The 13,543-nt window shown below is 53.7% G+C and overlaps 6 protein-coding genes across 6 annotated transcripts; 3 read left to right on the forward strand and 3 right to left on the reverse strand.

The window, feature by feature from the left end:
• Positions 1-804: 804 nt before the first annotated feature.
• On the forward strand, positions 805-2,446 carry CCMA1212_007695 (uncharacterized protein; the record flags this gene model as incomplete). The annotated part of the gene is made up of 2 exons (XM_073704858.1): positions 805-885; positions 944-2,446. The coding sequence occupies 2 exons, from the start codon at positions 805-807 to the stop codon at positions 2,444-2,446; spliced, it is 1,584 nt and encodes a 527-aa protein (XP_073556643.1).
• Positions 2,447-2,636: 190 nt separating this feature from the next.
• Positions 2,637-3,809, reverse strand: CCMA1212_007696 (uncharacterized protein; the record flags this gene model as incomplete). Its single annotated transcript, XM_073704859.1, has 1 exon — positions 2,637-3,809. The coding sequence occupies one exon, from the start codon at positions 3,807-3,809 to the stop codon at positions 2,637-2,639; it is 1,173 nt and encodes a 390-aa protein (XP_073556644.1).
• Positions 3,810-4,256: 447 nt separating this feature from the next.
• CCMA1212_007697 (Dihydroorotate dehydrogenase) lies at positions 4,257-5,663 on the reverse strand (the record flags this gene model as incomplete). Its single annotated transcript, XM_073704860.1, has 1 exon — positions 4,257-5,663. One exon carries the CDS (start codon positions 5,661-5,663, stop codon positions 4,257-4,259), a length of 1,407 nt encoding a protein of 468 aa, XP_073556645.1.
• An 820-nt stretch (positions 5,664-6,483) lies between these two features.
• Positions 6,484-7,761, forward strand: CCMA1212_007698 (uncharacterized protein; the record flags this gene model as incomplete). The annotated part of the gene is made up of 1 exon (XM_073704861.1): positions 6,484-7,761. One exon carries the CDS (start codon positions 6,484-6,486, stop codon positions 7,759-7,761), a length of 1,278 nt encoding a protein of 425 aa, XP_073556636.1.
• Positions 7,762-8,410: 649 nt separating this feature from the next.
• On the reverse strand, positions 8,411-9,536 carry CCMA1212_007699 (uncharacterized protein; the record flags this gene model as incomplete). Its single annotated transcript, XM_073704862.1, has 3 exons — positions 8,411-8,999; positions 9,062-9,375; positions 9,453-9,536. 3 exons carry the CDS (start codon positions 9,534-9,536, stop codon positions 8,411-8,413), a joined length of 987 nt encoding a protein of 328 aa, XP_073556637.1.
• Positions 9,537-13,116: 3,580 nt separating this feature from the next.
• On the forward strand, positions 13,117-13,505 carry CCMA1212_007700 (uncharacterized protein; the record flags this gene model as incomplete). The annotated part of the gene is made up of 2 exons (XM_073704863.1): positions 13,117-13,326; positions 13,392-13,505. The coding sequence occupies 2 exons, from the start codon at positions 13,117-13,119 to the stop codon at positions 13,503-13,505; spliced, it is 324 nt and encodes a 107-aa protein (XP_073556481.1).
• Between the last annotated feature and the right edge of the window lie 38 nt (positions 13,506-13,543).

Here is a 13,543-nt window from a genome sequence, read left to right on the forward strand (position 1 = left end):
CTTTTCACATAGCCTTCAGGCAAAAACCAAACAAACAAATCTTGCAACCGATTGAATCTAACTTTTTTTTTTTTTTTTTTNTTTTTTTTTTTTTTTTTTTTTTTTTTTTTTTTTTTTTTTTTTTTTTTTTTTTTTTTTTTGCAACATATTAATATGAGCATAGTCATATTATAATTGTCAAGGCATACACCCAGGTCCAATGTCTACCAAAACACATTGCCACGCTCACTCGTTCCCATGTTCATAACTTGAAGCTGTATCCAGGCTTTGTATGCATGCACTCAGCCTTTTGGCTATGCTTGAACATGTCACACGTATACTTGTATCAAACATCTCTTCTCATGCCATCACGGAAACGCTACGTCGCCTCTGATCCATAGCCCGTCGATTTCCTGTCAGAAATTAAGAGAGAGAAAAGGGAGACGAGATTTGCATGTGCGGCTGAAGAAAGTCCCCCTGCGCTATCGATTCGTAGCCCACAACACCAGGCCATTCCGCGTCGTGGTGTCATGTGGGGAAACGCGTTGCCTTTTGCCTTTGCTTCTTCATCCTTTTTCATCATGGCTGCTTGCTTGTTTTCTTCATCTTCTTTCCATCTTGTGTTTTGTCTGTTTGTTTCGTTTCGCTCCTTTTGTTGTTGTTGAGTTGTAGGAAGTGAGAGGCTGTCCTTCTTTACACCAGTCAGGGGGGGAGACTTCAGCTGCAACACGGCTTGCTCCGTTTCTCTCGTTTACTTGTGAACGCTTTGTTTAACCTCATGACTTTGGCTTTACTTTCATTCTTTATCCACAGGCCGACGTCACAATGATGAGTGTCCGGCGACCAGTTTCCCTTGTTGGGATTGCTTTTGTCTTTAGCACTCTCGTTCTATACATCATCGCACCAGTAAGCAGCCCAATACTCATCACAGCACATCAACCACAAATACTCACATCGATGCAAGTACATCTCCCAGCGCCAAAGCTCAGAGACATTCGGCTCATCATGGCAAACAAACCACTACAACCCCCCAACCACCCAAAACTCATCCATCACCAGCCTCAACAATCAAAAGCTTCACGTCCTCCTCCCCGCCACGAGGAGCAACATCCACCTCTGCAAGACCCTCCTCACCATGGCCATCCTAGGCTACCCCAACCCAACAATCATCGCTTGGGAAGACCAGGATCACGCAGATGGAATCTTGGGCGGCGGTTCGCATTTCGCAAAGATTACTCGCACGCTGGACTATCTCAGTGATCCCGAGCGCCGCAAACAAGATGGCTTCGACGATGAGCTCGTCCTGATGCTCGACGCCTACGACATCTGGTTCCAGTTACCCCCCGACGTTCTCCTGAGCCGGTACAGAGCAATCCTCGAGGACGACAAGGCCCGCGTCGCGCACCGCATGGGACGAGCCTATTCCAACGAAGGCATCGCCTCCCACGTCGTCTTTGGCGCGGGAAAACGCTGCGCGCCCAACCTCATCACGTCCGTCGCCTGCTACCCCGTCCCGGAATCGCCCCTCCCGGACGACATTTACGGCGGCAACACGGATACTTCCGTCGGAACGAGTCCATGGAGCAGCTTCCGCACGCGGTACCTCAATTCAGGCTACATCATGGGCCCCGCGGGCCAAGTCCGGCGTGTGCTGGAGAGAGCGCTGGAGAAGCTCGACGAGTGCCAGAATCGAAAGGGGGCGTCGTTTGACGACGGGTCGGGAAAGTCGGATATGTGCTATCATGGGAGCGATCAGAGCATCTTTGTCGAGATGTTTGGCGAGCAAGAGTTTTACCGCGAAGTCATGCGGCGGCATCACCGCTCTCGCATCGACGACGTGCTAGACAGAGTCGTTTCCGGTCGAGCAGGCGCGAATCCGCCTCCCACGCACGTCGAGCAGGTTCCCGTGAGAGACGTCCTTGAACCAGCCTTCACGCACCAAGAGTACAATACGACGCATCTGCCCGAGAAGCCGTTCGAGTTTGGCATCGCGCTGGATTACTGGAGCCTGCTGGGCCATCAGACGTCCAACGCGGTGACGGACGCGCGATACATTCGGCATGATGGCCGGGTGTCCCAGCAGGTTAAGAAGCTGAGTAAATTCGACTGCGCGCCGAAAAGCGATGTTTTTGCCCTGCCGAGGGATCTGCCGGCGGAATTGCCTCTGCCGTGGATGGCGGGCAGCTGGCCCGACTTGTGGGAGGCGATGCCCTTGTACACCGAGGTCTGCATCGGCACGGTGCCGGTCATGATTCATCATAATTCGGTCGAGAAGTGGCAGCGCGAGAGGCAGTGGAGCGAGACGTGGTGGTATGGCAGGGCGAGGATGTTGCTGGAGGAGAGGAGGAGGGAGGGCGCGGAGATGCTGGTCAAGGGGTTGAGGACGGATAGGGGGAGTGTGATTCGGTGGGAGCACATGTGTCCCAAGGCGGCGGAGGGCGAGCTGTTTAGGGATGAAAAGGTTTGATGGGCTGGGAGGAAAGGAGTTTGGCGTCTGGGGGGATAGGTTTCGCTTTTGTATATTGCTGGATAATCACTATATGTCATGATGGATATAAGACGTCGATGTAATATTAATACAACATCTGTATACAACTTTTTCATACGCCCAAAACGCCTTATACAAACACATGCTACTCGTCAGACGGCCAACACCCTCACCTCTTCCCCCTCCCCTTGCCTCCCCGTCCAATCTCCAGCAGCCTCGCCTTCTTGTGAAACCTCTCGCCCATCTGGTGCCCGCTCCCCCTCGGCCCGTCCTGCGTCTCCGCCCCTCTCTTGCGGCTCTTCTCCAGCATCGCCCTGACGCCCGATCCCGCGCCGCCCTCCTTGCGCTTCGTCAGCCGGTCGATGCGGTCCACGCCCTCGCCGAGGTCATGCCACTCCTCGCCGCCAAACTGCATCCGCCCGCTGCGGCCCGCCTGCTTGGCCTTCTTGGCGCGCTCCTTCTTGCTCTCCTTGGGCAGGCGCGTGAAGTTGGTCTCCTCGTACTCCCTGCGCTCCTCCTCCTCCTTGCGCTCCTGCGTCGTCTTCATCCGGCGGCCGCCCTGGACAATGGTCGTGCCGATGCTGGGCTCGGCAATGGGCGCGGCGGACAGCTCCGAGGCGACGAATTCCTCCATCGTGTGCGACCGCATGGGCCGGCGGGCGGCCTTTTCGCGCGTCTGCGTCGTCTCCATGACTTGTCGCTCGCGGCGGGGCGGCCTGTATACGCCCGCGGGCGTGCTGTCGTCGGCCTGGTCGCGCTTGGCGGGGCGGAGGGCGACGTCGTCCATGAGCGAGCCCAGGTTGGGCGCGGCGGAGAGGTTGCCTCGTTTGGGCGCGGGCCTGGAGGAGACGCCTTCTCCGGCCTGGGAGTCGTCCTCGGAGTCTTCGTCTTCGTCTTCGGAGCCTGAGCCCGACTCGTCTGTGCTGGAGCCCGTCTTGCCGCTAGCCTTGGCCTCCTTCAACTTGTCGCGCCGCTGCGCGTCTTCCGCCGTTCGGAGGAATCGGTCAATGGAGAAGCGCAGCTTTTCTTCCAGCGGCCGGGCGCCCTTTTCGAGATACAGGCGCAGTTCAACTAGCCGCGCGCGCACGGCGTCGTCCAAGTCCGTTTCCTTGCCTGAGGCATCTTCTTCTTTTCCTTGTGACTTGGCGTTGCGCAGCTTGACGAGGATGAGGAAAACGAGGTTCTGGAGGTACGAGAGGAGCAGCTCGTTCTTGACGTCGAGCAGCGAGATGCCGTCTTTGGGGTGCTCGATTGTCGAGAGCTTGGATGTTCCTTCTTGGGCGAGGGAGAGAGACTGCGTGAGAGATGCCAGCAGGGCGGGGAGAGTCGTTGCGGCGGCCATGATGAGGCTGATGGGATGCAGCGACTTTGCTTGGCTGAGGAGGTTGAGGTTCGGAAATGGCAAAATTCGAAGCCTGGGAAAATCAGTATCGATATCGACTTTTTAGTGGGGCTTGGGGCGCTATCCTTCTTGTGCCTGTGCTTTTCCTAATCCGGCTAGCGTTGATCTCAGCTGGTGACGAGCTTCGAAACATTGACCATGAAACACTGTGCAAACGGAGAACCTACATTATGACGAGGGTTTTCTTGTGAGAAAATGAGTGTTGAATGGAATGAATGATTTAATCTCTTGACAAGAGTTCTAGTTCAGTGACATGGTATAGCGTTGCTATCCGACTTTTGGTACAAGTACAAAGCAGTGTATGATGATATCTGTCCTCTAGTATCCATGGAAACTTTCCCGTCTGGCATCAAACCGCCTAGTGAAGTCAATCCCCTCTATCGAGCCTCACAGAGCTTCGAGCATCTCCTTCTTCATCCTCGTAATCGTTCCAACTCCTCCGTAAACCAGGCCCGTGTACACCATCGCCACGCTGGCACCCGCATTCAGCACCTTCAACGCCTGCTCCCCATTCGTGATGCCTCCCGTCGCAAACAGAACCTTTTGGTCGCCTTTGCCAGCGCCAGGCTGTGAGTCGAGCATCTTGCGGTAGCGACCAACCAGATCCAGCGTTCGGTTGAACATTGCCGGACCAGAGAAGCCGCCCACCTCCATCAGGGCCCTCTGCTCCTTGATTGACAGCTTGGCGCCCTTGGGGTTGAGGCCAGACCGTCTCTTTGTGGTGTTTCCAACAATGATGCCGTCAACGCCGCTCCTCTGCACAGCCTGGACAATGCCCTCAATCTGGGAGTCTTCGTCCTCGTCAGGAGAAACCTTGACCATGACCCTGGGGCGGACCTTTCTGTCCGTCTTGCCCGCTTCGTCAACCACCGCCGCGAGGAGCCGTGTCAGGGGCTCGGTGGCTTGCAGGTCTCGGAGGCCGGGCGTGTTGGGGCTGCTGACGTTGACGACCAGAACATCGGCATAGCGGGCCAGCCGCCGCGTGCAGTAGACGTAGTCGGCGGCGATGGCCTGCTGGTCCCTCTCGCTCGTCTCCTTGTTCTTGGCAATCTGGACGGCGAGGATCCGTCCGGGCTTCAGGCTTCCCACGGGCACACCGGCCTCTCCACTAATGACCTCCTCCTCGCTGACCCCTATTGAGCGCGCAAACCGTCGCAGTCGGTCGCGCAGGCGGATCGCCATTTCGTCGGCGCCCTTTGAGTTGAGGCCATATCGGTTGACCATGCCGTCCAGAATCGGCACGCGAAAGACTCGGGGCTTGGGGTTTCCCTCTTGCGGCATCGGCGTGCAGCCGCCCACTTCGACGACGCCCGCTCCCAGCGCAAACAGCGCATCGGGAATCTCGCCATCCTTGTCCAGACCTGCCGAGATGCCGATCGGGTTCGCCAATTGGTGCTCAAAGACGGTGGTCGAGAGGACGGGGCTGTTGGCAGCGGCATCACGTTCGCGCGGGTGCAGGCCTAGCTCGTACAGCACCCTGAGCGCAGTGACGCCCAGGTGATGCGCATCTTCGGCATCCGGAACGACGGTCCTCAGCAGCGGCGGGACGACGTATCGGTGCACAAACGCTCGCGTGTCGGTCACATAGTAGTACGAGGCAAAGAGGGTCACCGCCAACGCTCCGCTGTACGCCGCGATCTTGAGTCCGGCGCCGGAAGAGCTGCCGCCGGTCGAGGTCGAGTTGAAGCGGCGAGGAGCCGCGGCTTTTTGCGGGCATGTCGTCGTCGGACGGGCAGCTGGTCGGAGGCCCGAGGCTGAGGCGGCGAGGCGCGATCGAAGCAGTGCGGCAGACATGGTTGGCGCGAGACACGGCGCCGTGTCAGCTCCCAATTGGCTTCTCAGGTTCCGGCGGTTGCAAGTGAGGCGATCACGATCGCATTCGTTTTATGTGGTGGATCTGAAGAGGTCGGGAGATCGGGAGAGGCGCTCCGATGCGTACTGTAAGGATTGGGAGACGCACTGTACCCTCCCCCTTTCTTATCGGTAGCTCCAGGAGGAACTCTTCGCCGACCCATCGCCAATGGAAACAGAGGACGCTGTTCCTGAAGAGCTATGCAATAAAAGATATAAAAGAAGTTGGCACTATTGAAATTACTTTAGTCTGATATCATATCGTCGTGGACAAGTTCGTTGCTGTCATATAAGATTTGCAGCATGGGAAGTTGCCCAAGCATTGAAATACCTGTGAACAACAATTCTCTGCAAGGCAGGTAAAATAAACTCAAGGAAGGCATGTCGACGTTTATGTCATTGTAGAACCGCTGCTTCGTACCTACCTGGTCAATTCCCCCGACCTACCTCGAATCAGCATTTCACTTCCTACCGCAAACATCTTTTCTCCCTCTCATGACAGCTTCAAACATCCATTGTCTAGACGGTCATTAAGCAAGACGCCCTAAGCATCAATATTACTGGGCAGTTTGACTCTCCTACTCCTCAACTCCAGCTTCTCGTCTTCCATATCTACCGAGACTGCAGCTTTGCCTCCCAGTTCTTCCCCTGGCCACTCTCCGCGTCGACCGAGAACAACACGGGCGACGATAGCTTGCATCGCGCCGAACCGACCACCGAGCGTCGCTCAATACTCCATACTTTTGCCAGAGAGCACAGCACCATGTTCGAAATCATACTCGAGCAGCTCCCCAAACCGTCGCAAGATGAAGAATCAGAGTGTCGGCTTTTGCAGCTTCCCCAGGAGCTCATAGACTTGATCATCTCCTACCTCCCAATGCCGTGGGCGTTATCTCTGTCCTTGACTTGCAAACCTTTGCACGCCGCGGTGCAGGGCCTCGGTATCGTCCTGGCAAAGAGGGACCCCAGGGAGTTCAAGCATCGGGGGGAGTTTCTCTCGACGTTGCAGAAAGATCTGCCTGGTTATTATTTCTGCTACTGTTGCTTTAAACTACGACGTCTCCTACCAGACGCTGACTGGGACCATCAGCCTCACAAGTGGACTCCTGGTCCCTTTCATCCCCGATCATGGTGGCTGAGCGAGCAGAACAACGTCTGGCATGTGCCAATGCCATACCAATACCCTACCTTCAAGAGCCACTTCCATATCGACTTCATGGAGGTCTATTTGATCATGAACACTCACTTCCTGGGCCCCTCTCACGGGATTCCGCTCAAGACCATGGAGCGCTTTGTTGCATTCCAAGATCAAATCGAGCTCAATATATGTCAACCGTCCGGCAGTCATGGTAGCCACCCGGGTGATCACCCTCGGAGCAGGCATGGGCTTTGTGGCATTTCCAAAAGAAAGCCGGAGGTCTTCCCTCGACTGGAGGGACTGTGGAGGTTCACGCACGAGATCGTCCCAAGGATCGTCGACGACAAGCTGTACGTGGCTCGGTTCTACAGGATAAGCGGACCGCTGGTGCCCTGGCAATGCCTGGCAAGGCTCATCAGCAGCCTGGAACCAGAGGTTTGCCGCCATACCTGGTGCTCAGCCGCTTCGAGTCCCCCGTTCTGCAATCTAATCCCCTTGGCACGTAATAACAACGATACGCAGCGGTCGCTGCCGGGCAACGGATTGTACATGGTGCCATTGGGCGCGAGCTCCGAGTCGGATTCCTGCACGGCATGCCACACGGACTACGACATCTCCATCACGCAGGACAAGGACAACCGGGAATGGGTCTTTTCTCTCCGTGCCTATCACTGCCTGGGTGCGTGTCGGTCTCCGAGAGACGACCTCTGGAGTTGGTTTGCACACGATTTCCCCCTTCGCCTGGGAGAAGCTGCTGTTCGTCAGCATGACCGCTTCCGAAGAGCGTCCAAGCTTTCCAGGCATGCTGGAACTGCTCGACGGAAGTGGATCGAGGGGGGAGAACGCCAAGTGGTGTGTCGTGGTGGCAAGGAGCACGAGACAGTCTCGCTTTTGGATGAGTAGCGGAGAGCCCCCTTTGGATGATCTTTATACTCTCTTGGTATGGTTCGAGAAGCGATTGAGTTGCGGCGTATTCAAGCGTGATGAGAGCGTTTGCGTTTGAAGGGTCCAGCTACTTTTGATGATGATTACCAACAGCGTATCGTGCATTGTTTCTTGATGTTGATTTGGGAAGTAGTTTTATCCCGCCAGATTTGATGGACAAGATATAGAAAATGCATACCTCTTCATCTGTGTGATGCATTCCAGGGTTCTTATCGCTAATGCGTAGATCGAGGTGGTCATCTACTCGGCGTTACTTGTCAAGCCTCCCCTCCGTGAGTTGCACTCGAGAGCTTCATGCTTATGATCGAAAATCATCTCACTACATTTCGTCTGTAGACTTTCCTAGTCACTTGGAATAACAGAGGCTCTTTGAAATACTTCATGGCTATATCACACGTGGGTCGTTTTCTATTTAGATCAGCGTGGCCAGTTCAGCGAAAGATTGTGCGATTGAATGAAGGAAATGACCGGAGGCTGTAGCTAAGAGGCAATAGACCACTGCACAAGCCAAAGATAGTCTTGATTGCACCAATTCTCGATGCCCCTCGGTACGGAAGTACCGCTCAACAGTCTCAGAAAATAACCCTGATATATACCAGCCAAGACATTAAATCTCTGGAACGGGCTTGATATTGTCGTTGTGAACGCGAGCAAGGGCACTGCGGATGGGGATATGCTTCTGGCCCTTCCGCGGAGTAGCCTCGGGGATGACGGTGATCTTGGTCTCCTTTGGCACAAGAAGACTGTAGGTAGACAGGTGAGCCCCAGCGATGAGGTACGGGGTGGCGCTGAGGAAGGCCTGGTAGACTGTTCCGCCGACGAATTTCGACGCGAAGCTGGGGTTGTTGTCGAGCATGTCCATGACGGAGTAGGTCTGGCCCTTGAGCCGGAACTCGTCGTTGTCCTTGGCGTTTGCCTGGAGGGCAAAGGGCTTGGGCTCGCATGAGTTGACGATCGAGTCGTCGTCGTCTTCAAAGGCGATGGGGCGGGTGAGGTTGTTGTTTTTGAACTTGCGGGTGAAGAAGTCGTCCCAAGAGGTGTAGCCCCAGTAGTCCTTGGTCGGGTCGCATTCAAAGAGCTCTTCGAACTTGAGGTTTTCGCCTTCGGGGTTGGTGTCGTTTTCAATGTATAAGCGCGATTCGGGGCTCAGCCAGGCTGCTTCGGGGGGGACCCCGTCGCATTTTTGGGGAGGAGGACTTGAGCGGATTTGAATGTTTGTAGGAAGGATGTCTTCTATGTGTCGAGGATGGCTTTGAACTTGTTGTTGATGCTGGGCTTGAGGAAGAAGGCGAATCCGCTGGGGGTTGCCATCGGCCAGTCGAGGACGGCGTTGAATGGGAAGCCAACAGGGCCAACGTCACATTCGAGCTTTCTCCAGATGGGGGCTCTGGAAGTCATGACCTTGTAGTAGCAGAGATACAGATCATTGAGAGACTTGATCTGCTTGTTGCCGATGGGGTCGTTGATGTATGATTCCTTGTTGGGGACTTTGTCGAGGATGGCCTGGGCTAGCATGCGGAGTTCGGGGGAGCTCTCGATATGGTCCTTGAGGTCTTGGACGGGATCGTTGAGCTTTCAGCGGGCCTTTGTGCTTCTTCTTGTCCTTTCCAAATTTTTTTCAGGAGTTGGCGGAGCCAGTCGACTCCCACGTCGTTTTTTTCGGGGAGACAATGGCTGATGCGACGGAAGGGGGGTTGACAGACGGGGTGGGGGACGGGGAGCTTGGCTGCCATTATGAAGCTGTGGATGGGTGATGACAGAGTGGTCTTGATCTTGGGAGTCTGTGATTATGCTATGGTGGTGATTGTGAGGATGATGGGTTTTCTTTCGGGGTCTCGTAGGTTCAACTGAGATCTCTATACGTTCTGCCGCTCTACATCCCCTTGGGTCTTTCGACCGCTCGGCCTGAGGCCTATAATGAAAGCCATCAGCCATCTTGTTCAGTCACATGTAATAGTATTGTAATACTAAGCCCTCACATCCAGATGGATAGGCAGCATCTTCACCTCTTGTTGCGGTGCGTAACAATGATGTTCGCCCCATACGTCAAGCAGATCGGATCCTCTTACTGCTACACCTCGAATAACCGGTTAATGCATAGTGAGATGAGCTTAGGACGGAATGCATGACATCTCTGTCTTCTTGCAAAGAGTCCTATTTATGAATCTTTCGTATGCGGGGAGATCAAGTGGCTGGCTGAGTCTCTCTGTCTCACCAAGCTGCTCGCACAAGCACGTAGGTAGCTGCTTCAGATGTGCTCTACGAGGGACATGCGGACAGAACCGTTTTGGGATTCCCGTGCTGGCTGCATGTTCCGGAAGCCCAAGGGGACATATGTATGGGTTGGATCTCCTTTCAGCTCTTAAAGAGCGGGAGTTATGATACTACGTTCAATCTGTAAAACTCCCAATGCTGGCTGCACAGGTCGCCAAAGCATGAAGTTTGTTCGTCCCCCAAAGAGCTACATAAAATAGCAAACGTGCAAATTTCAGCCGGCCAAGATCAACCAGCTTCCCCGCTCGTATGGAGCAGCGTAACAGGGCATGGAGTGAATCGGAAGTGTGGTAGCACAGGAGGTGTATTCTGACAGGAGGAGCGTCGGCCAGATCAATCAAGAACATGTAATCCGCACGAATCCCAAGAGATTCTCTGTAGTTCTGTTGTAAGTTTCCAAAGCCACATTCACCATTGACTACCTGAAAGCTGTTTGATGAAGGTGTTCTTCGGTCACAGATGCGCGTAGTCCCAGGGGTCCTATCACCCACATTTGTAAAGCTCGGAGATGTCGGTATGGAAAATAGGAGAATAAACTTGCCGGGAGTCACATCCTGGCAGAGATGGTCGACCTGCCCCAGTCCCCGGATGCAACCATGAAGTAGTAATCCATGCTTCCCGGGAGGGGCATGCAGGCAGGGTTCATATGCATTCCTTGATATACTCCACCCTGCACGATATCCTTGGTGAAGTCGTGCAAGAGGCGTCAAGGCTCGGAACTCGTGCGGACTGCCAATGCAGCGTCGCGTAAGTTGGTTCAGTAGACGAAGGGACAAGGGCTGATATTGAGAAGACCCGCATTGGCTTTTAGCAAAGAGAAGCTGGTGTTGGTATTCAGTGTTTGTGGTTGGACAAGAACCATATGCCGCGTACTGTAATGAGGGCCTGGAACTTCCACGTCAAAGAGAGGGACGATTACGGAAGCATGTAAGGTAGGACAAGAAGGCAGGCGAATGGATCTTGGACATCAGACATACTCGCACCCTCAGCTGCGCGGCGAGGACTAGTATCCACACTGGCGAGAATGCTGAAACCGCCAGCCGATTAACGACTTGGGTGAGACAAGAGGCAAATGAAGCCGGGCAATTCTAGGACTGTCGCTTGGGCGATCGGGTAAACGGACACTTTGATCGAGCTTGGATACAGATCGCCGTGGGTCAATCGTAGTGGATGCTCGAGCAGGTGATCGAGCCTTTGTCTTCATGCTACACTTCGGAAATGCATCGAAAAAAGTTCTTGAGCTCTGCATCAATGTCCGGAACACACGAAGGCTGCGCAGCTCGGGGGAAGAGTCGAAATCCGAAGTGATGTATGGGATAAAACGGACTTTGCGTGTGATCTTGCTCGTTTGCGTGCGGCTCGTCTCATCATCTTGCATCGTCCCATGCCGGCTTCAGGAGTCCTCCGTCGCCGATAGAAACAGATCAGATACAACTTAACAAGAGCTTTCCGTTTAAGACTTTCGACACCTTCCCAATAAGCCTCATTTCAAGAGACCTCTCTTCGCATTCTACCATTCTGAGAATCTCTGGGCTCATGATATCAGAGCCAGCGCATAGCAGCACCCCAGTTCCGACGGGCCGATTATTCTCAAATGTATGATTAGATCGACACAAGGCTCGCGTGTTGCTGGTCTGCAAATGTTTGGACAGCTGAGAAACGGCATGCGACGGGCATTTCGTGTGATTGGCGGGATCAGAGATGAGATCGGCTCAACTGGCAACGACGAGCCGTTACAACCGTACAACTGGGGACCAAGCCTTATTTGACCGGGCGTATCACTCAAGGTCTCACGGAAAGGCTCCCCCCGCACTTGTACGACTATTTCAGGGCGTAAGGATTCCGAGCCTTATTATGATTCCGGATGTGGACCGGCCAGCTGAATAGGGCGTCCTTGTTAGGAGAGAAGAGAGGATCCTTGTCAAAGTGGCTGTACCTTGTATCTGGAAAAGATCAAGGCAAGGGACCAGACAAGCAGAAGTTCTACCTACAATGGCAGAAATTGTGGGAAAAGGTGAATTGTTGTCTTATATGCCTTAATAGCACGTCGTTCCTTGAGCTGCCAGTCGGCATTGTCTTTTTGCACTAGTATGGCTGGCTATATTTAAATTTCTCCGAAGAACCGAAGCCTAGGTTTCTGGAGGCTCTGAGTATATTTAAACAGTTGGGTACCCAGAATGCGTGAGTAGAATTGGGGGCGAAGCTGTTTGAAACTGCGGATTGGCGAAATGCATGTAGAGCCTTGTATTCTCACCGACGTTATAGCTGATGACAATAGAGAAGATTTTCTTCATGAGTTTTCTAGCCTTGGGCTTTCTAACTATAGATTTGTATGCGGCGACAAGTTCAGTTCTATTCAGAGAAACTAGCCCCTATAATTGCCACCATCGGCTCAACTCCCCACAAGACAATGTCTTCAACCCGGACCGGCCCGCGATGGTCCGGCCCTTCATACCAAAAGTTGCACGAAATTCCAGCCGAGTTTCGTTTAATTTGTCTCGTTTATTGTCAAAGCCTTGAATGCTCTATGTGCCTCTCCGTCAAGATACTTGTAGGACCTCATCAACCGATGCGGCTCTGGTCGTATATATATAGCACCGCAGTATAGAATTCTTACTCAGCTGACGGGACTCCGTAACCCGTACCTGGATTAGGAAGCTGATGAAGAACATTGGGCTAGGCGAATGGAGCTCTGAGGATATATCCAGCTCAGCTCGATGTCTGCATACTAATATTATCTATTGCCGTACGCGAGGCGGCAAGTGGATGCAGTAACAGCTCACAAAGTGGCCCAATGTCCAGTCCTAAGATTGCGCTTACTGGACAAACTGCTTCCACCAACTGTCTCTCATGCTGCTGTTCTTCTCACCGCCTATGTGGATGTTGCCCTGTGATGGATACTAATAATCGGTTGGCGAGACCTCATGTAAAGCACATATATAAATGACGAGCCTTCCCCCTTCCCTGTAATTACTTGTTGCACGCTCCAGTCAATCCTCAAGTCTTCTCTCAAAGTCACCAACCACACTCTTCACAACCATGTTGTCTCGCTCCCTTCTTCTCTCTCTCCTGGCTATCCCAGCTGCTCTTGCAGCTGACTGCTACGGCAACGGCAACCCTGGTCTTTCTGCCTCCGACTTCCAGCAGGCTGCGGACCAGGTCTGCAACTATGGACCATCATGGGATGGTTACATCAACGGCCACCAAGTTCAAGCTGTTTACCAGGGCAATGCAAAGATCCACTGCCAGGTACGGTTCACGTTGTAGCTTCACGAGCTGAGCATCGAATCGATGATGGCTAACATATGCTGCAGGACGCTTTCAGCAACATCATCTCTCAGTGTGTCAGTGGCGAGGGCCGCAACGGAGGCCAGTGGACATGGAACTACAACGGTGTTCAGGAGCTGTACTATATCCAGGCCTTCTAAATGACTTGGTTGTGGGATTCGGGCTGGGCAATTGGTTG

The sequence above is a fragment of the Trichoderma ghanense genome (genome assembly GCF_004382785.1).
Source record: "Trichoderma ghanense strain CCMA-1212 chromosome Unknown scaffold_10, whole genome shotgun sequence".
Classification (NCBI taxonomy): Eukaryota; Fungi; Ascomycota; class Sordariomycetes; order Hypocreales; family Hypocreaceae; genus Trichoderma; species Trichoderma ghanense.